Source organism: Patagioenas fasciata, chromosome 8 (assembly GCF_037038585.1).
Source record: "Patagioenas fasciata isolate bPatFas1 chromosome 8, bPatFas1.hap1, whole genome shotgun sequence".
Lineage (NCBI taxonomy): Eukaryota > Metazoa > Chordata > Aves > Columbiformes > Columbidae > Patagioenas > Patagioenas fasciata.
The window spans coordinates 34,956,551-34,980,031 of NC_092527.1; the positions used below are offsets into that span (position 1 = coordinate 34,956,551).

At 36.5% G+C, this 23,481-nt stretch overlaps 1 protein-coding gene across 7 annotated transcripts in view; it reads left to right on the forward strand.

The window, feature by feature from the left end:
• Nucleotides 1-23,481, forward strand: part of ATRNL1 (attractin like 1) — a 492,025-nt gene that overhangs the window by 181,664 nt on the left and 286,880 nt on the right. For all 7 annotated transcript variants that reach the window (XR_011740344.1, XR_011740345.1, XR_011740347.1 and 4 more), the window contains exons 22-24: nt 15,484-15,578; nt 16,207-16,285; nt 17,554-17,711. Coding sequence is in view for 3 of the 7 variants with exons in the window: in XM_071812183.1 (XP_071668284.1) it covers nt 15,484-15,578; nt 16,207-16,285; nt 17,554-17,711 (332 nt within the window). In the remaining 4 variants the exon portion in view is untranslated. The remainder of the gene's footprint in view (nt 1-15,483; nt 15,579-16,206; nt 16,286-17,553; nt 17,712-23,481) is intronic.

Sequence of the window (23,481 nt, forward strand, 5' to 3'; positions counted from 1 at the left end):
GATTATTTATAGAAGTATAAATTTTGAAAACATGGACAAGGCAAGAATGAGAGAGACTCAATAGCTGGGAGAACTCATTCACAAGAAATACTTTGCCTTATAGGGGACTCTTGCTTATACGTGAAGCCGTTTTTTAAATGAGAAGGCAACTGATGCAAATATTTACATATATACTGTATTTTATTAATGTTTTGTTTGTACATTAAGCTGGGGTTCATAGGGATGAGTACTTTTTGAATCCTTGTGCTGTGTATACAATATGCTGTGGATGTGTTTGTTTCCCTAACATGTCCACAAAGACAGGAGCTGTCACTCCTCAAACCCCTGGGAGGCCTTAGACCTCCCCAAGAATGGAACTGTAAGAAGCAGATGGAATAGGAAAGGATCCATCAGTGTCCCTTTACCTTCTAACAGTGAAGGGAAAACCTTTGTGGTGGTTTTAGAGTTTGTTTGCCTCCCTTGCTGACTTCATAGGGAAAAGAGAGAATTCTCGATCAGTAGGGCTTCAAGGGAAGATCGGTAGTGAAATGTTGAACCGATTGAATTGAAAAAAACCAAACCAAAACAAAAAAAGGCAAACTGACTACCGTAAGTAAATGGCTTATGGTTTGTGGGAGAATTTGTGTTGTTTCCTTTGACTGGGAATTCTTAGACAAACTATTCCATGTCGGCTGGGGTACTTTTCTCCACTGGCAAATATGAAGCACTTGAGGATAGTTCAGCTTCTTCTGTTGATACAGGCTGAACACCTAACACAGCTGTCTTGTAATTGTAAGGTACACAATTCTGGTGTCTTGGGTCCTGAACCACCTAATCTTAGCACAGGTATTTGTAGGAGTGAAGAGTTGTCTGTAGTGTTTTCAGCTTCAGAATTAGTGTTGTGAAGCTTTTGCAGAGTATTTGAGTGAGGGACTTTGTAAGATTGTTTAAATAAATTGAGGGTCATTTCTATCTCAAGATGATGGTAAAACCTTAGATTATATAAACTTTAAGAAATCTTAAGTTAAACGTGGGTATTTTGAAGTTCAGATTTCTGATGGGCTGATTCAGCTCAATTTCAGCATATTGTGAAGTAGTCCTTGATATTCATTTATTGTCATTTTTTTTTCTTAGCTTGAATTGTGAATATTGCTTTAAACTATGTTCCAGAAATATAACCTATTGACAGCAAAGTATAATTTGCTAGTCACTTGATACGAAGGGCAATGTTGATATAAAATGGAAGAGCAAACTGTGTGAGGTCAAAAAGCGGGAGTATACATTAACAAAATAGATACATTGGCAAACAAGACATTAAGGAAAAGTTGAAAAATGTATCTGTCAAGGAGTAGGAAGATACACTGGTAGAGAAGTAATATATCTATATATCTATATATCTATAATATATATCTCTTTGTCTATTATGTTATGAGTAAATAAATATGCTTTACTGTGTTACCCCCTTAAGGAAATGCCACATCCATCAGAATATATTTGGAAAAATAACATGCTATGCAAAATGTGTGCAGAAAAATCTTTAAAGGGCAGAAATCTCACTTGTTTTTTCTCCTCATCAATTAAATTAGAATTTTAGAATTCTGCTCTTATTGAGTAGAAATAGGTACCACTTCTGGATGGCTTTGTAAAACTATAGCTAGACAGATTCTTAAGTGTTAGAGCCGTTCATGGTACTAGGAATGGCTAATTGAAGAGAATCACAGAATTTTAGGGAATGGAAGGGACCTCGAAAGCTCATCCAGTCCAGTCCCCTGCCTGAACAGGAACACTTGGATGAGGCTACACAGGAAGGTGTCCAGGTGGGTTTTGAATGTCTGCAGAGTAGGAGACTCCATAACCCCCCTGGGCAGCCTGTTCCAGTGCTCTGTCACTCTTTCTGAGAAGTTTCTTCTCAAATTTAAGAGGAATCTCTTGTGTTCCAGTTTGAACCCATGACCCCTTGTCCTACCATTGGTTGTCACCGAGAAGAGCCTGGCTCCATCCTCCTCACACTCACCCTTTATGTGTTTGTAAACATTAATGAGGTCACCCCTCAGTCTCCTCCAAACTAAAGAGACCCAGCTCCCTCAGCCTTTCCTCATAAGGGAGATGCTCCACTCTCTTAATCATCTTTGTTGCCCTGCGCTGGACTCTCTTCAGCACTTCGCTGTCCTTCTGGAACTGAGGGCCCAGAACTGGACACAATATTCCAGGTGTGGTCTCACCAGGGCAGAATAGAAGGGAAGGAGAACCTCTCTGGACTTACTGACCACCCCCCTTCTAATGCACCCCAGGTACCATTGGCCTTCCTGGCCACAAGGGCACAGTGCTGGCTCATGGTCATCCTGCTGTCCACCAGGACCCCCAGGTCCCTTTCCCCTACACTGCTCTCTAATAGGTCATTCCCCAACTTATACTGGAACCTGGGGTTGTTCCTACCCAGATACAAGACTCTACACTATATTTCATTAGATTTTTCCCTACCCAGCTCTCCAGCCTGCCCAGGTCTCTGGATGGCAGCATAGCCTTCTGGCTTGTCAGCCACTGCTCCCAGCTTGGTGTCATCAGCAAATTTGCTGATAGTACACTCTATTCCCTTGTCCAAATTATTGATGAATATATTGAATAATACTGGCCCCAGTTCTGACCCCACTAGATACAGGCATCCAACTGGACTCTGCCCCATTGACCACGGCTCTCTGGTTTCTTCCCTTCAGCCAGTTCACAGTCCACCTCACTACCCGATTATTCAGACCGCACTCCCTCAGTTCAGCTGTAAGGATGCTGTGGGAGACTGGGTCAAATGCTTTACTCAGGTCAAGGTAGACCACATCCACCACTCTGCCATCATCCATCTATCTTGTTATGTCCTCATAAAAGTCAGTGAGGTTGGTCAAGCACGACTTCCCCTTGGTGAAGCCATGATGACTGCCCCTAATGACCCTCTTATCCCTGATATGCCTTGAGATGGCACCGAGGATAAGTCGTTCCATCAGTTTCCCAGGGATGGAGGTGAGGCTGACCGGTCTATAGTTACCCAGGTCCTCCTTCTTGCCCTTTTTGAAGACTGGAGTGACATTTGCTTTCCTCCAGTCCTCGGGCACCTCTCCTGTTTCCCAAGACTTGGCAAAGATGATGGAGAGTGGTCCAGCAATGACCTCAGCCAGCTCCCTCAGCACCCGCGGGTGCATCCCATCTAGACCCATGGATTTGTGGATGTCCAGATAGCTGAATTGCTCCCTAAAATGAAGATGGGTCATTATTATAATGAACAGTAGATGAAATGCTGGAAAGTGTAAAAATAATTTAATCTAGGGAAGACAATGTACAACTTCATCGTGCAAATGCATCATTATCTTCATCAGTGATTTTCAAATATGGAGACCAAACACACTGTCAGTATTCAGTACAGTTTCCTGCTCGTTACATAATAATCCATTTTGTAGAAAAACTATCTCAAAACATTTGTGTATGATATGTATCAAAAAATAGTGGTATTTATCAATTGTTCTGTATTAAGCAAATCATCTGGGAAAAAACAAACCAAACCACACACACACAACCACAAAACACCCCTACCAAAAAAAAACAAGAACAACAAAAACAAAACCAACAAAAAACAACAAATCCCTACAAAAACACAAACACAAACAAAACCCAAACAAAACACACAAGAGGAAGAGGTTTATTCTGTTTGTACATTTCAGTTAGCAGTACTTTCTGTGGCCAAATAAGTCCTGAATTAATGAAAGTACAGCTATATCTAGTTCTTGGTTTACAGAAAAAACAGTGCTAAGAAAATGGAATATTTCTTTTAATCTCTGTCAGCTGTTTGAGGTGGAAACAGAGTATTTCAAATCACTTTCAGAAAGGAATCAGTGAGTCCTGCCATAATGGGCAATGTTCCCTCTCTCAGGTGAAGAATAAGTCTCCTCCAAAGAGTGGACAACTGCTTTGAGGTTGACAAAAACAGCTTTTTGGGCTCCATTTTTCCTTTCTCTTTTATTTCCATTTGCTTAGTTTAACCAAACAGTTTATTATTTCCTGTGCTTAACTGGCAGCTCTATGAGCTAAACTTGTGGGAATTGGGCAAAAGAATCTGGATTTATTTTTTTCTCAAGTTTGTTGCTTTGTATTTTCATCTCTACTAAGGGTTGAGGTTTTTCCTCCTATCTGTTTTAAAGGCTGGGTAGGCTGAATTATGCAATATTATAGGTATGTAATCCTATTTGTGAATGTTTGGAATTTTAATATAACGTCAATGTTTTGTTCCAGAATTGGCATTCAAATCTTAGCATGAGCAAAAAACAGTGAGAATCTTATCATTTAAATTAATTTAAATGTACATGATGATATTTGAAATGAACAGGTGCTTGTGTTACTTCTCAAACTTGTAATACAAAGGTGTTCTACTATTCATTGTACAAGTATGGTGATTTAGCATATCGTATTTTTTACAATGCAAGTATCCATTGCAATTCATGACTTGAAAATAGGAGACTGCATAGTGAGGTATACGACATGCATAATTTCTGTCCAGTATGGAGTGCAGTTTTGCTGAAAGCGTTCTGGATTTATTTGCTGTAAGAAATTTTACTTCTCAGATCTAACATGTTAAAATTGTTTGAGAAATGGCAAAAAATACCAGCAAAGGTAAAACATCTCAACTTCAGCTTACATTGTGTATTTTATACCAAGCACGTGGCATCAAGCAACGTGGGGCAAGATCTGACATTTGCCCTGTGGATTCAAGGTTTCTTAAGCAAAGTTCAACTAAATAATGAGAAAAATGAAGGAAGAGAATTTTGAAAATGTTGAGAGCACCTACGGATCTGTGTATATCTATAGCCAATTTACAAAGTGCATATTATGTCTCCTTGTAAGGCCTGATCAATCAGAGGTTGCCTCTTTAATTGCGGAGATCCATGTTGAATTATTCGAGAACCAGGACAAATGCTCTGCCAAGAATCCACACAGCAGTTACTGTGTGAAGAGCTCCTGAATATTCTGAATTTCTCTGAAGACTTGAGCATATACATGTATGAAAGAATAAACAGTTTTAAAAATAGTATTTATATTTTTTGCCATGCCCAGTGCCATTGTATGGGCACTGACGTATTTCAGAAATAAAAATAAATTCCTTTGTTTCTAAAAGGTACCTTATTTGTAGAGATTATGTAACAAACTGAATTTTATAAGAGAAAGAGTTAAAATATCATTAAATTTTGACTACTCATAGTAACTACATAACAAGAAACATATATCTTTTGGCACGTGAATGCAAACAGTATCTTCATGTTGTTACTTCTTAGATGTGCCATTTCAGTTGTCAGGCCAAGCAAATCGGAGATCTCTTCTGTGTGTATAGACTATATAACTAAAGGAAAAAATAAACTCAGGTTAGTGGGTATTGATGCTAGTATATTGTAAAATGCTGTTACATGTTAGAGTTGTAATATTAATATGGGTGTTGTAAAGCTGGCAGTGCATCTAGATCATTATGGAGAAAATTTCATGGAGAGATGAATTTGAATTTCTGTCATAATACTTTAATGAGATTTTTTTTCTTGGTTTAAACTTTTCTCCATCTTTTCTAATACTTCAAGAATATTACAAAAAATAAGATATTACAAAGACTGTCCGCTGTGACAGAAGTTCATTTACTGAGCAGTCCTTACTATCAAGTAATAATGCTTATTTTTGACTAATTATAATGCCCATGCCATGAGCTTCGAAATACTCCATCATCAGCAAAATCTAGACCTTTTTTCTAAAATTGATGTTTAAATAACTGCCAGTTGGTGCACTCACTTTGTTGTTTCTTCTTTTACTAATATTTTCTTCATGATTTTCTAGTTCATTGGTTTCCAATCTTTGTTTATGGACCATGGTCCTGTGCAGAACTTGTAAAGGGTCTGCAGCTGCTCACAGAAACCCCATCAATTGTTGCAGTGTTTTCAATTAAGAGTTTGGTGAAAAATCTATGGAAAAAGAGATCTGGCTGTGGTCTATGGTATAAAAACTTTAGGAATAAGATCTTTAGACTGTGTTCTTAAAAGAACCCAGGTAATTATATGTGTCCCTTAGTTTTCAAATCTCAGCAACAAGTCTTCCTTTGCTTACCATAATGTTTACATACCTATATATTTACTTCTATGAAAGTTACAGTAAGGTGCATCTCACCTAATCAGCTTTTTAAAACTTATGTGTCCAGGCTTAATTAACCTTCTAGTTCTTTCTCTAGTCAGTAGAGAGAATCAAGGATTACTTATCTGACCTCTGTGCATATCTGTCTTAGAAAAAGATCCGTCATCTTCAGAAAGTTTTAGTTAATATAGACTAAATCTAGATTATTAGTCACGTTTAGCTGAATGGAATTTTAACACCGGTCAAATTTTCCAGTATCTGGCCCTCCCTTAGGTTCAAAATTGACAACTTTTTAGACCTTTCAAAATAGCAACTGAAAATTTCGTTAAGAGAAAAGATTTCTGTTTTAAATAAAATTTACTTACCTAATTTGCTCATTATGACATTAATCCCTTTGTCTTTTTGTGGGTGTTTTAGCCTAGTATGTGTTGTGTTTTGTTTTTTAAAGTGCAGTAAAAGAAACAATGAATTGTTATTGACAAATGTTTTTTTTTAAAAAAACTTTGGATTTCTGTGAAATTCATTCTCACATGCTCTTTCTTTATATGGAAAAAGGCATATAAATAGTAAGTGAAGTATTTTGAAGCTCATTCTCATTGCATTTAGCAAAAATGCAAATTTTGCTAGTTGATAGTAAAGACTTCACAGTAAATAACCTTTTGTTTTGTCACAATGGGCAAGTAATGTTGGGCACCAACATATTTCAATATAACAATGAAAATGAGGCAGTGGATGACTGTTAGATACAGACAACAGGGGAATGAATCAGACAGCTGCTCTGAAAGTTCAAAATAATTATCCTGACTAAAATAGGTCTGGTGGTAACCCCCTAACTTTAATACAAGCAGAATTTATTTCGGTCACAAATGAATATGATTTATAGCATTTGATAATAGAGCTTGGTGTCAAAAGCAACATTTTTGCTGATAGAGAGTAATATGAATAGGACTGTTCTCAACAAACTCTTACTGGAAATAGAGAACAATCGCAGGAAAGAGCAGGAGAGAGACAAACTGCCTGTGCAATGACGAGGGGAGAGTATGAATTTTAGAATCAGCATGAATAGAGAGTTCCTGGAATAGAAGAATGTGGGAAGGCTGATTGTGGTGGGTCTGATGTTGCAATTGTGAAGGAGGTTTCTACTCTTACTTTAAAAGTGATTTCAAGAAGTAAAAATAGACCAGCACAATTTTATGAAGTTTCTATTCACAAAATTAGTTCTTGTAGCTCGGTAGTGCAAAATTATGGTGAAAATGTACCAGCTCGGGCACAAAATTGTCTGTTTGCCTTTTAATGTAATGAAGATATTAAAATAATGTTACTGGTGGATGTGAATGGTGGAAATATAAATTCTTAACTGTAGTCTTAAAACTTTTTATTAACATGTACGTAGTTGTACGAAAGGCCAGGTATTTATTCAGTGAATGAAGAAGCTTTTCACCTTTTCCTACCCATCCTTTGCTATTAAATATTTTAGCTTTCTATTTGATGGCTAGTACTCTAAGACTATGCCATCTCTTCCTTCAGATTTAGTGATTATCCATCCATCACCATTGCAAGGTGTCCAAAAGGATTCCCTTTTTGGTTAGCACATGCTGACGTATTTTGATATCCATTACCCTAGATTTCAGTGTAATTTAATTACTATTACTAGTTATCAGAAAAACAAGTGAAAAAACACTTTAGTCATTGTTTGGGTAAAGATCATACATTTATAAAATGTGATAATTAGGATCTAGTTTGGAATGAGACTTGTGGATGGGTCTGGTTGCATGCTCTGTTCTCATGGCTGTCTGACATATATTGCAGTAATTTTGGCTTAGAACTTTTGGTAAACTTGAACTTTTGGAGCCGAAATGATAGACATTTCGCAGAAATTCTTTATATGTATGAAAATATTTGGTATGTTGTTCAGTCTGAGAAATGTATATTAAGAAACTATGTGACAGGAGCCATGTGAGAATGACCAGTGGCCAAAACTAGAAAATCCTTGATGTCCAGTTATGTACGTTCTCGTTCCCTTTCTGGGAACTGAGCTTCATTCTTTCTTCTCTGCTGAAAGATGTAGTCAACTGAGATGCTCTACTAGAAAGATTTGGGGAAAGGGAGAAGCCAGCTCAAAAGTGATGTGATTCTCTAGAATTTACTCCGGCCTGAGTCGTAAAATTACTTGATAAAACCCGTTTGTTGATGTACATTTTTTTAGGCAGTGGGCACCAGGAAAGTGGTTGCTGGCACAATAATTTTTAATTTGCTTTTTTATTAGGGCGCGATTGTACATTTCTTAATAACATGCCTACAGACTATTTCCCAGGGAACTTTCCCTCTGCAATGCACTGAATGAATTTGTGGAGGATGAATCAGTGATCATGTAATGGAAAGATGAATGTATGTTCCTTTCCTGTTTGGTTGTAGAAGTGGAAAGAATTACAATGATGGAAGGAGCTGCAAAATAAGAATGATTGTATGTAGTGTTATATAATTCAAAATATTATGAAGTATCAAGCCATAGGTAGTTCAGATTGGCTACTCATGATTAATGGATGTTTTTTGTCTTTGGTCTCTTTGTTTCATTTCCTGTCCTATAAAATGGGACTAATAATGTCTGCTCATCTCAGAGTAATGTTGTAATAAATTCATTAACTTTTCTGAAGAACTCTAGAAAATGATAGTGATGAATACTACAGAAAACCACATTAGAAATTAATTCTGTCTTTAGAAAAGGGTTTGTGTAGTATGTAGTAAATGAAGCATGGGCCCAACACTGAGTGCTGAACATAGAATGAAGTGTTGAATGACTGCCCATTAGGTGAGCACTCACCCAAAAATAATTCCCAGGCACCTCTGACTGTAGTCGTTCATTTTGCAGTCTTAATATTCCTCTTTACCAGGCCTTTTTCTATTTAACTTTATCACTAATTTATACTAATAATTTCCAATTAAATATTTTTAAAAATAATTACCAATGTAATTATATGTTCTTAGAGAGTTGGAGTGGCACTCAGAAATACTAAAGTAGAATTTCAAATCTTTCAAGAGTTCTGCCTGGCCTTTATTCTTTTGGGAACATTCTGACATTTTAGAAAATGTGAAGTTTTCTTTCAATACAAAAGCTTGAGTATGGGAATAGGTCTGTTCCTTGTTGGATATGAGTATAAAACTCTCATATTAAGCCATATTAACCATATAAAATTAATGACTCTTTATTAGAGAAAGAGAACAGTTTCTTGAAAAATTAACAGCAATACTTGGATTAAAGGATCACTTTGAAATTTGTTTTCCTCATTAATTAAATGGCTTGCTTTGCCTAATTATTGTTGTGTTCTCACGTGTGTTCATTGCTGACATTTTGAGTTGACTTTAATGACTCCTTTTGACTGTGAAAGAGTCAGGGTTTTGAAAAAATAGAGATGTGAAAACAGTCAATAACCCTAAGTCTTTGATATATTTGACCGTCGATGGTGTCAGGATGGTATTGTGCTCTTACCTCCCAACGTTCTTTTTCTACTTTATTCAGTGACTTTTAACGCAAGATAGAGCAACATGCCTGGGAACAGAAATTAGTCTGTAGGTCTCCCCTTTCCCTGCCAAGTCCCTGGGTCATTTGACTTCCCCTGGTCTCTGTCTCTCTGAGCAGATTGAATCTTTTTTTCTTTGGTGTGAATGATTCTGCTGCTTTTCCCTTGCCTGTGCTAAAGTAGCAGGGGCACAGACCCTGGCAGGCAAAACTAAAAGGTGTTTGGTTTAATATTGTTAAAAAGAACGCCGCCTGTAATGTGTTTTCCTGGTGAGATCTCTGAAGAGGAGGCTGTGACGGCTGATATTTCTGTTGAACTCTGTAGTAGCTGTGCTTGGGATGCACTGGGCTGACTCCTGGAGTAGCTTTGGCTCAAAAATACTCCGAGCTTTGGACTCAGAGTCTGCGTAGGTGGTTTCTGTGTCCTCAAGAACTTTTCCTGTGAAACTTTAGACATAAAAGCTCAGGGAGTTTATAGATTGTGCTCTGGTGTGTAGTTGTTTAAATTCTGTCTGGCCACCGCTTTAGTCACCTGTATCTTTTATCAGATTTGAGATGAAGGTCTGGGCTGCATATCTGATCCAACGGCACACTAGACATTTTAGAGTCATTTGTGCCAGCTTGAAGTAGGATGGGATTATTGCTGTTGTAATGCGACGGTGCCTCTGTCTCTTTCTCTCGCTCATTGATTTAGGAAAACTCTGAACAAAATTTAAAATATGTATACATATATTTTAAACATGTTAAGTGAGAAAATGTTAACATGGAGGATATTGATGGCATAAAAATATTAATTGCTGGATATTAAGATTTTACTAAAACAATCCAAAACTAAGATGAGTTTTGCATCTGGGTAGGAACAACCCCAGGTTGCAGTATAAGTTGAGGAATGACCTATTAAAGAGCATGGAAAGGGATCTGGGGGTCCTGGTTGCCAGCAGGATGACCATGAGCCAGCACTGTGCCCTTGTGGCCAGGAAGGCCAATGGCATCCTGGGATGTATTAGAAGGGGGACGGTTAGTAGGTCTAGAGAGGTTCTCCTTCCCCTCTACTCTGCCCTGGTGAGACTGCACCTGGAATATTGTGTCCAGTTCTAGACCCCTCAGTTCAAGAAGGACAGGGAACTGCTGGAGAGAGTCCAGCACAGGGCAACAAAGATGCTGAAGGGAGCGGAGCATCTCCCTTATGAGGAAAGGCTGAGGGAGCTGGGGCTCTTTAGCTTGGAGAAGAGGAGACTGAGGGGTGACCTCATTAATATTTACAAATATGTAAAGGGTGAATGTCATGAGGATGGAGCCAGGCTCTTCTCGGTGACAACCAGTGGTAGGACAAGGGGTCATGGGTTCAAACTGGAACACGAGAGGTTCCACTTAAATTTGACAAGAAACTTCTTCTCAGTGAGGGTAACAGACAGTGGACCAGGCTGCCCAGGGGTGTTGTGGAGTCTCCTACTCTGCAGACATTCAAACCCGCCTGGACACCTTCCTGTGGAACCTCATCTGGGTGTTCCTGCTCCGGCAGAGGGACTGAACTGGATGATCTTTTGAGGTCCCTTCCAATCCCTGACAGTCTGTGATTCTGTGATGAAACTGTCTTCTGCATATTTCAAAAAGATTGGTGTTATTTAGAAGAGCAAGTAATAGTTAAAAAAATGGTGTGATTCAGGTAAATTCTTCTTCAGTTAGCTTTTTTAAAAATAAAAGAATGCAACAGTCATTCTGTAATGTCATTAACATTTTTTCTGTAGTATTCTAGGTAGTTAACTACCTAGTCTCTTTGGAAAATCATTATAGTTAATTGACACTGTGAATTTAAAATGTGTTGAGAATTAACTGTAGATTGAACAAATGTATTTTGAAAATGTGGGATTCATATTCTAGATCTTTTTTGTTCTTACACAAAAATGAGGGAGTCACCAAAATGAAACACAGAATACATCAGTGGTAGTTCTAGTCAATCAAGCATTTTTTCCTATAATTCACAAAAATAATTTTATACATTTTTATATTTAAATTTTGGATGATAATGGCCGTTGATAATATTTTTCTTGCTGCTATAGAACTATTGTTGTTCGAATTTTATTATATTTTCAGAGTTTGCCAGATTTTGCAAACACTTTTGAAATCTTGTTTATATACATCAGCCAGGTAAAAATTATAAAATTGCTTTTATCAGGCCTTGCTCATACAGCAGTTTGATGATTATGTTTAGTATTTTTTATTTTTGTGCTTTCATTGTCATCCTACGCTACAATATAAATGCAGTAAGATTTTTTTTTTTAGTTGTGTTTGTATGTTATCCAAACTTCTTTCCTAATTGAAGCAATCTGTTCTGTGCGTCTCTATAAACAGAAGCAGTTATGAAAAATCTCGTGTTTATGTAAAGAGTAAAAATACTCGTGGTGGCTTGTTAAAGGTTTACAGTAGAAACAAAAATACATACAGAAAAATCTCAGGCTTCTCTACATTCCTGGTTGTAAATATACACAACGGTAGTTATCAACAGAATATACTGAATATACTTTAAATAGCTACTTCTACATTTGTCTCTTTATACATTTGTCTCTTTATACATTTAATTATTCAGAAGAGGTCGTGCTCTTACAACTAAATTTTACTTTAAGTTTTGTACTTATTTCCAGGCTAAGCTGTCGAGGCTGAATGACAATATGAACTGGGAAATACGGTGTGATGTGCTGTGTAATGCTTAGTTTGTTTATGTGCACTTACAATCTCTTGGCATAGATAATGTTTTAGGGTTATGTTCAGGATGGAAAGGCTGTTTGGCTGCAGTCTGTAGCAGGTGAAGCCTCCAGAGAACAGGGATGTGGTGTTTTCCCTGAGAGCTGCTATTACACTTGGGGGAAGAGTTTCCTAAAGTATATGCTGAAACATATGGAGAGAAGGAGGAAGGAGAGTGAGACAGACAGCAGCAGGATCCAATAGGTAAAGGAGAGACTTCTTTACAATTTCTTTTGATTTCCAGTCTCACTTTAAATTGCTGCTTAAATTAGTTCTACTAATCTATATTTTAATAAAATCTAGCTTTAGAGCCTTCCAGAGATTTGGGATGTGTAGTTTAGGAATAGGTCCAGGCAACCAGAATAGGTTGGTCAACTGGAAAGTATGAAATTGAAAAGCTGTTCATACGATGGAGAGACAAGACTCCCATGTCTATTCCCAGTTTTGCCTTATGATGTTAATTATATATCAGTACTGGTCTTTGACTGATACTCTGCATCTCTGAGAGGGCAAAATCTGGGCTTAGAAGATGACTATGGCATTATAAAATAGTCTTTTTCCATATATTTTGAGCACGTTGGCAGTATCTTGTCCAGAAGGCACTGCTTCTTGCATCCTGTAGGCAGAATTTCCATAGGAGTGCATGCTGCGGTGCTTGTCCATCACACATTTACAATAACTCTGGAGTGCATGCTGCAGTTCTTGTCCATCACACATTTACAATAACTCTGTTTGCTAAAGCAGTCATTTGTATTTTGTGGGACCCCAAGCTGACCAGATCAGGAGATTTAGAATATCTATACATAATTCCTAGCCTTTTGACCTTGTTATTTGTGATTATTAAAGGATTTATAATTCCTTTAATAGGAGGTCAATCTCTACTTGCCATATTTTGCTGTCCTGCTACCTTTGAATGTGTTCTGGTGTGACGCTAATTTCATTGTTAAATATGTTAATATGTCACGCTGTAACTAATGGAGTCAATGAGACTTCATTAATTAGATTTGCATAGTTCTAGAAGTGTAGAGTAGTATTAATAAGTAAATGGGGTCTTTTAGTATTTATTCATCTTTTACCTGCATATGCTTGCAAAAACCTGATCAAAACTCATTATCTAAGTCATCTAGATCAACTTATTTGAATAATGGAACTGTTGTGGCTAATAATAGAGAAGGTGAACTTTTCAGCTTTGGGGTATATGGTAATTCCATTCATGTAACTTCTTAATTTTCTAACTTTCTTTCCACACTCAGTGTAAAAAACCAACTCAACAAAAAAACAACCACCATTTTCTTTAACTGTTAAAACAGTACAGTGGGCTGAATTCATACTCCATTTACGAGTAAGCTTTTTTCCCCCTCCTTCTGTGTCAGGCTTCCCATGAGACACAACAGAGTGTATTTTTTTTCAGAGAATGTGTTGCTGCAGAAAAGTTGATTGTCAGCACTAAGCAAACTATTAAGTCCAAAAAAGGCTGACACAGCTTTTTCCTGCTTTGACTTAATCATTCACTTTCTTTGTATTTACTGAGTTTGTTGGTATGATCACGTATTTTTTATTTGTAACGCACAGCTTGTATGATGTAGGTGACTAGTAGAGTGTCATCAAGAGAGGGATCAAGATGGGTCTTCAAAACTGATAGGATGTAGCATCAAAGATGACTTGCATCTTAACCCTGTTTTAATTTGCACAGAAGAATAATCTGGATTGAGTCACTTTGGTATTTCCTGTCACAGAGGGAAAAACAGAAGCTTTTGATCCCTGTGGAGCTATAATGGTCAAAGAGTTAGAAGATTTGTTCTATTAAATCTGGCCCTGTTAACCCAGCAATCAAAATCACTGCGCTGCACTCACCTCTGGTTCACAACTGTCTGTTGCACAAGGATAATGAATCTGCCGACACAGTTTACATCTCTGAGGGCTCTGCTGTTTCTTGACTGACTGCACTGAACGTTACCTGCTGGGATTCTCCATGGCAGGCTCTATGAATTACAGCAATACCCATCCCTGGTGACTGGGTCTTTTTCTTACATTATGGATGTACTGGGAACCTGCTTCACCCTGACAAATCCAGGCCTTCCCCCTACAGAAAAGTTCCTTTTCACTCATTCCCAGTGCTATCACCCAGCTAAGGGTTTAATCTCATTCCTTAACTTCAGGAACGCAATGGGATGGTTCAAAACGTAGGTCTTCTGACTTGTCTCAATAATTTTCTGCTCCTTCCCGCCAGCATTAAGTGTGGTTTGAATCATCTGAGGGTGGTCGTTTTTTTTCTGCACCTTTGCCAACTTCAGGTGGCCACCAGGGTGTTACTGGTTGGTGTGTGGGGACAGAAATGGCAGGACCTGTCTGCCAGACTCCATTCCTGTCACGGGGTGAAAGAAAAAGGGGCAAAACAAATGTTATTTGGAAGGGAAATGTCAGCACCACTTATTTCGCTTGTATGAAGTTTATATTACTTGCCACTTCTAGAATCTCTTAGAAAGTACATGCTTGTTTGCCACATAATTTCTGTTCAAAATTCCACTGTGGCGTTTTATAATAAGTAATCTTATTTACTATAGCATCATACCTTCATACTATATAATTATGCTATAGAGGCAACTTTTTTGCAAAACTTTAAACCTGGTAATTCTAAGATGTGTTACAGGAATGTAGCTGTGTAAACCTCTTATATAACACAGTAAAGTGTTTGCCTGTAGAATTAAAATATTTAAATGAATTTTGAACAGAATATTTGAATAATTATTTCAGACTAAAATTAGGGACCTGATAACCCTACCAATACTTTATATTGTATTTTGGAATAATTACAAAGAGTGACTCAAGTTATGTGTAATTGCTGCTCTGACTGATAGAATCTGTTTCTTACATTAGTTTTGTTGTCGTTACTGCTCCACTTGATTTTTTTTTTAATTACTTCAAGATATTATAGTGCAAATACTTAAACAGTGGGATACATGTGAATAATTCTGACTTGTAGATTACTCCATGCTTTTTAAAATAAAAGTGAATGGTAATTTTTTAGCTGCTTACATAACATCTCATTAATATGGATACACTTGAATCTATTTTAGTTTTAATTCCTGTTTTGCCCACAGACAGCCTTTTGATTGATTACCAGTTTACCTTCAGTTTATTACAAGAGGATGATCGCCATCACACTGCCATAAACTTTATAGCAAATCCAGAACAGGTAAGAAAATACTAGCTTTAGACAAGCTTTGGAGAGTCATGATCAAGATTTCCATTGGATTTGATTATGATGAAAGGTTTGCCAAGTGCCTATATTTTTGAATCTTTTGAAAACTGGAAATTATTTCAGTGTATTCATTGAGAAACTTTCTAAATGGTAAATGTACTTCAGATCAACTAATACTAAAAAAATTATTAGCATTTTATAAGTCTTTTATTTTTGTTCTCATGGTTAACAAGTTTTGGTATCTTTCTGAGCTGAATTAAGGGAGTATAACCTTCAGTTAAGAAATCTTTGTTCACAGATGAGAAGTAATTTTTAAATTTCAATTAAAATGTAGCCATTTGCCATGTATTTTCTTGAGTTTATGAAGAAAATTATTTCATTATTTTTATCACGATCTGAAAAGATGACTAGTGTAGTTACATGCTTACTTGTACCCTATTCTTACTGAAGCAAAACAGAGGATTGCCTTTGGCTCTGAATTATTGCCATTTATGTTTAAAATGAAGAAGAGAAGACGATGAAAAGGCTGTATTGAATGATGTGCAATAGTGGTATATTCAATACACTCGATATATTTTGTTAACTTCAATATATTTTCTTTCTTTTTTTTTTTTTTATCCAGTCAAATAAAAATCTGGATATATCAATTAATGCATCAAACAACTTCAACCTCAATATTACATGGTCTATTGGTTCTACAGGTGAGGGTGAACTTTGGTATGATGACTTGTTCCCATGTGATTTCATGATCCTTTAAACTATTTTAACCTGATTGTCTCTTTGTTGCTAATTTTGATAATAAAACTTTACCAAATGTGTTCTTTTGCCATTATCATTATGCTATTATTAATTATATTATTTAAACCTCAGATGATAATTTGCAATCTGAACAAAGCTTCATTAATATGTTAACTTTCTCTCCTATTCAATTAAAATCACTTTGGTAGTAAAAGCTTGTAGTCTATTTAAATTTTTAAAATAATAGCGTTATGAAATGCTGTGATTTTAATTAAGATAAATTGCTGCCTTAACTACTGCAGAGACTGAGATTTTAATTTCTTTGTTCCAGTGTTCAAGCTAAAATTTTAATTATTAACCTTAACATTGATATCAAACAATAAAGTTCTTCTGTGTATGCTGATAAAAGGAGCCGCTTATCTATTTTCCTCCAACTTTGAACCCCATTACTCTTCTTTGTTTTAATAAGAAGAAAATCTTTATTTAGACAGTTTCTCTGAATTGGTTCTATTGACTTTCTGAAAACACATCCAAGGAGAAGCATGATGCTTAAAATGAAATTGTCCTAAAAAAAAAAAACCTAAACAAAAGTCTTTTTAGACAAGGTTCAGACTTTGTCTTACATAAACTCATGAATTTCTTCATCAATGTCATTCTGAAGTATTTTTATGTACCAGGGTTAGTAAATTCAATCTATTCCTTTATTTTAACTTAGCACAGTCACTTATGTATTTGCAAAAACTGATGTGTTTATTAGGAAGTATGTTATTAAAGATTTCATGAACAATTAAAACTCTACATCAATAACGTAAGAGGTAGACAAATACACTTTTATGCTTTATTAACCTATGAGTTTTTATTGAAGTGGAATGTAAAGTACCTAGAGGGAAGCATATCTACCTAGCTGACCATAACAACTTTCTTCTAAAATTCATGAAATTTCTATGTGTTTTATGGTTCATTCATAACCATTTGAAACCAGAGTAGGAGTTTCTGTGAATTCTCCTTGTGTATATGGAATACATTTGATGTATCAGGTAAGCCATAATAAAGGATTATTAAAGTTGTAGAATGAAGACACCAAAAGTATTTCAAGAATTTAAGTTTCTTATGCAGGTTTACTTTGGCATATTTAATGATGATTAATCCTTGTCATAAATATATATATATCTACACATGGTGTGTGGGTTTTTTTGTTTTGTTTTGTTTTGTTTGTTTTTTTCTTCTTTAGCTGGAACAATATCTGGAGAAGAGATTCCTGTTGTTTCTAAGGCTAATATTAAGGAATACAGAGATAGCTTTTCCTGTGAAAAATTTAACTTTCGGAGCAACCCAAACATCACTTTCTATGTCTATGTCAGCAATTTCTCCTGGCCAATCAAAATACAGGTTAGTATGACTGTTTTGTGCTTATAAAGATGTTGATGTCTTAGCTTACATCGAATTTCACATTTTCACTCACACAGAAAGTACACAAATAGTATTATTTGTATGATATATTTTCTGTGTATAAGAATTATATTATGATGCTTGTACTTTCCATAGTGACTCAGACTTCAGACTGTTGATTTTCAAATCTGAAATTAAAATTATTGAACGTAAATGTTTATTTGTACTATATCGTATGCATTTTGACGTATATGTAAAAGAGGGCATACCAATATTTATGTGCTTAGCTATCTGTGTATAACCTTTCTGAGACTCTGATTTTCTTAAAGGTTGCATGTCTATATCATATTGCAATTTGACAGACTTCAGTGAGCGTTAAGTGTATTTGGTTAGAATGTATAGTATTTGAATTCATTGGAATCAATATAACTGACTGTTTTCTGAAATAGTGACTGTGCAGTGGCAAACTGAAAAAAAAAAAAAAAATCAATGCAATGACAGTTGTTTTGTGCTGTTTTGTTTTGTTTTTCTCTCCCTACCCTACTACAACATTCCCTTGCACCAATCAAGGAGCTCTTAATGTGGATGACCAGCTTTCACCTATAGCTCCCTTACGAAATTGATTCTTAAAAATTGTTTTGTTAAAATGATAACAAAATTTCATAATTCATAGTGATTTGCTCAGGACACTGCAACAAGCTCAAGATTCTTGCCAGTTAACCATAATTACAAGTATTGTACAGATTTCTGTTTTGGTGGGGAATAAAAAACCCCCTGTTTTTATAAGATCCAGCGCCTGTTTTATAGATATATTAGATAGATAGATATAGATATGACAAAGTCGTTTTCTAAGGAGCCTCCTAGGTTAAAGCAGTCATCTTCTAAGTAAACTGACAGAGAAATACTATAACTGTGTTATGTTAAGTAAAGCTAGACATTTCTTAATAATACATGAATGTTAACTGTAAATATAAGTGTTACAGAGTGTTAAAGGATTAATTTGTGGAACTTATTAACATTTATGCATGTAGTATTTCATATAAAATAACCCTGAAGGTTAACTGGTTTCTTTTACTCTTCATATTAGCAGTATTTTTTACAGTCACCATTCCCACTTTCTAAAGACAGAACAACCTCAATTGCCAAATAGCCTTCCTAAACAAATCATTGAAGCAATTGAGGCTGTAAATACATTACACATTCCCTTCACCTTTCAGATTGGAAGGTACTTATGTCATCATCATAAGACAAATGTTATTAAGGTGACGTATTCCTAAGATGTGCAACTCTTTGTCAGATGTCGGCAGATTGCGTCTCCTTCCTATGGTGTTTCCACTGTGGTATAACACCTGAATGGCAATATGTAGAGTATTGCATCTGGGTAGGAACAACCCCAGGTTCCAGTATAAATTGGGAAATGACCTATTAGAGAGCAGCGTAGGGGAAAGGGACCTGTGGGTCCTGGTGGACAGCAGGGTGGCCATGAACCAGCACTGGGCCCTTGTGGTCAGGAAGGCCAATGGCATCCTGGGGTGTATTAGGAGGGGCGTGGTTAAGTAGGTCAAGAGAGGTTCTCCTTCCCCTCTACTCTGCCCTGGTGAGACCACATGATAGGACAAGGGGTAATGGGTTCAAACGGGAACACAAGAGGTTCCACTTAAATTTGAGAAGAAACTTCTCAGTGAGGGTGACACACACTGGACCAGGCTGCCCAGGGAGGTTGTGGAGTCTCCTACTCTGGAGACATTCAAACCCGCCTGGACACCTTCCTGTGGAACCTCATCTGGGTGTTCCTGCTCCAGCAGGATGATTGGACTGGATGATCTTTTGAGGTCCCTTCCAATCCCTGACATTCTGTGATTCTGTGATGTTTAATGCTTGATGAATGGCATCCCTGATCATTGGTTACATCCCTTCATCTTGGGTTAAAGCAGTCATCTTCAAAGTAAACCGACAGAGAAATACTATCACTGTGTTAAGTAAAGCTAGACATTTCTTAATAATACATGAATGGGTGCTGGGTGCTCAGTATTTCTTTCTTTGTTTCCTTTTTTTTTTTTTTTTTGTTTGTTTGTTTTGTTTTAATCAGACTTTTTCTTATGTGCCACAGTTGTATTATTTTTGAGGCACATTAAAATTCATCTGTCTTCACAGGTCTCTCTCAAAGATGATGGTACTTGAGTATTGCATTCTTTTCCTCTCCTGCTAATTTTTCATAGAAAGCTTCTTCCATCTCGAGTTGCAGTCACTCCAATTTTATGCAGTGGAAAAAGAATGCTAACGTCCAATTATAGAAACTGTTTCAGGGTGTTTATATTGTTCTCTGTATTTGCCTTCCTAAATCAACACAGCTATATTTAGCTCTCAGCTTTTTAATGCTGTGATTTGTTATTTTCCAAGGAAATATTTGAAATTCAACATTACCCATATAGATTTCTGATGTTCGATGCTCTGGCATCTTCAAATGATAAATGGAGTAGGGAGATTTTTAGAGAAAACAAGTTGATTTTTTTTTTAATATATATATTAACTTTATACTTCTCTATATAATAAAAATTTTAAAAATATATGAGCCTTCCTAGGACTTAGGATTAAGAGAGGTAAGTGATGGTTCATCACTATGCAGAGGCTTAAGTTTCCAAGGCTTGCAGTTCTAATATTTGTGATTTTCTACACCTACATCTCTTAGCGTGCCAGATTTCACCTTCACAATATACAAATGTGGTTTATATCAGTCTATTATTATATTAGAGAACATCCATTTAAAATACAGTAGTTCTTAAAAAAATGATGTTACTGTTATACTAGTGAAAGACCTCTTCAGGAGAATCGAGATACTGATGATGGATTTCAGTTTTGGTTCGGAATGGGGAACTATTCTAGATGGGCTCTGGATTAATTTTCAAATAGTCTAGAAATTAATCTCCTGAATTAGCTGCCTTTCCCTTTCTGTGGTGATTAGCGAGTTAGCTCATTGTTCTAGTGCAGGGCTTTGGATGTTGCAGCAGCTGGCCTGTGCATAAATGGTCTTAGATACCAAACTATTTGCATTGTGGTCCTGTCCACTAATGCAGTCATGCTGCATTGGTCAGATCATGTTGGTTAAAAGCATAGTGATATTTTATATCATCTCTGCCCTAAAGGTTTCATTTAATCCTGTTAGAGCTAAGGAAATTGCTGTGGCTTCCTTGAGAGGTACGCTGTTCATAGGAATAAGTAAGATAGCAACATGAAATTTGGCACATGCCTTTTACACAATATTTTGTAGAGGACTAAATACTCATTTTAGCACATTTAACATTTTTCAAATACTGAGTACCAGTCTTCAGTATTTACATTATTCATTGTGACTTGTCAAGGATAGATTATATAAAGAATGAGTTCCTAAGGAGGCAAAAATAGTGACCTTACTTCCCTTGTAGTGGGTATTTCCAGTTGTGTTGCTGATACGCATTTCACCACTCTCCATTTATGCCTCCCGTGATGCTGGCACTGGAGCTGCGGTCACTTGTGTCTTTCATTGGGAAGGTTTGGCTGTTGGTTCTGGAGTTACTGCTCTTACAATTTCATTTTCTATGGGAAAGGAAAGAGCACTCCTCATTATACAAGGCATTTAGTTTCATTTTCTGTCAGTTGCCTTTATTATATCTATTTTTGCCTTTAGTTCTCTTCAAGATTTTCATGACTACCAGGAAAACTCTACATCTCAGCAGGTGATTGTTTATTTAGATCAATGGCTCACAGTTGTTTCCTCAAGTACTTTTATTATGCATGTTACCTATTCAGCAAGCTTGGAGTTTCTTTTTCCTAAATCTTAAGAGAAATCCCTGGTGATTCTAACACAAAATAATCTCTTTTGAAATATGATTTCCTGACTTTGAAAAAAGGATATGTGATGGTTGTGTCCATACAACAATTTCCTGAAGATGGTCTGGGGTAACTCTTTGCCAGCAACTACTGATGAGCTTAATGACCTCAGAATACGAGCTCTTCAGCACTGGATAGCAGTGAATTACTTACCAATCATAGAAACTATGTAGGACATTTTCAGTTTCAGATGAAAACCTGCTCTCTTCAGAAAACTGTACTCTAGGTTGCCATTACTCAGCACCCTTCTTCTGTCTGTAATGGCCACAGGCGCACAGCTGTGTGCTCAGTCAGTAAGAGAGCTCTGCAACCCTCAGGGGAAAATGCTGGATTTAAATTTCCTGATGCTAAAAGCATTTTATTTAGCTCTAAGATCTCTTCTTCTGTGACATCAAAGGAGAAACAGAAACATGACATAGTTGCATAAGGGGTCATTAAAGAGGTGGTGATATAGGACATCTTCAGCTTAGAGCTGTTTCCACAGATAGACCTGTTATCAGGTGTAACATAGACAGTTTTTCTCAGAAGTATGTAATAGTTATCTGTTGGCACACAAATATTGAATATCTTCCGGTTGAATTACTAGAAAAGTTTATACCACACTTTCATGTCCTGTAATGTGGAGTTGATTGGAAAGTAAGGATGAATATAGACCCATAAGCTTAGTTGTTCCAGACTTTAATAGGCAACAGTAGTTTATGCATTTTCTCAAAGGAAGTCTTTATAAAATGTCATTGTTATTAGAGGGTTCAAGTGTCCAAGTAACAGGAAATGATTTATCATCTAGAATTACGATCCCTGCACTTGACTGAGACTTAGTCCCAATCCTTTTACTGTACCATGTCTTATATATCTGTTAAATAGGAATCCATGAGCAGATGCTGTTGTCTTAAATAGGCTGGATTTTTGAACAGAGTATGTGGCAAAGCCCCATAACTTGTTTCTGCTTATTTTTATTTTATTTTGAGAGTAGATGTAATTCAGACTCCACTGGTAATGGAATTTGAAGGCTTTAACATTTATTGAAAAGCAGTAACTCATACTGTAACCAGCACCTCAAATAATGGTCAGTGGTCCCTGAAGCAGTCATAAAGCATGGGCTTCTGACAGCTATGCAAATATTAATACTGGCAGTAACAACATGTTCTTTAGTCTCGGGAAACTAATTTTACGGCAGGGGCTTTTTGTCATTGAAGCTGGTAACAGATACCTTTCCTTTTTTATTCTATTTTTTTTTAATCAGTTCCTGCCATATTCTGAGAAGTAGCATGTGCATACAAAACAAACAAATACCCTTAAAATGCTGTCCTGGCTATCTGGTTGATGTACTGTGTCCCTAAGGAAAACAGTAGCATTTCTGCTTCTGAATCAGCTGCTTTCATGCACCTATATCTCTTTATATCTGTGAAACTTGTAAGTCTGATCTCAACTTGTGCCTGAGCAGACAAATTTTCTACCAATTCTAACCCCATATCTGGAGATAATAATAACTGGTACCAGTTATTTCCTTTCCTCCCTGAAGTGTAAATGAAAGGATCACAAGTGAGTGTCTGAGTTTTAATTGGGAGGGCCAGTTTAAATTATAAAGTTCAACCTCAGCAAAGCACTACCTCACAAAATGAGGTTTATATTTAATGAAAAAAAAAAAGTTATTCATTTTTGATCAGAGAATAGTTAATCCCTTACAAGTTTCCATAGCATAGAACAATTATTGTTACAGTGAAGTTAGACGTGATGCTAGTGCACATGTAGAATGCCCAGTTGTGTTGGAAGGAAGGAATTTAATTATTCTCAAACAAGTCTACTACAAGTTTTAGCAGCATATTGTTGGGTTCTTTTTTTTTTTTCTGCATTGTTTTTTTGTCTGAGGAACACTGTCTTTGGCACCCTGTATTAGTTTGTA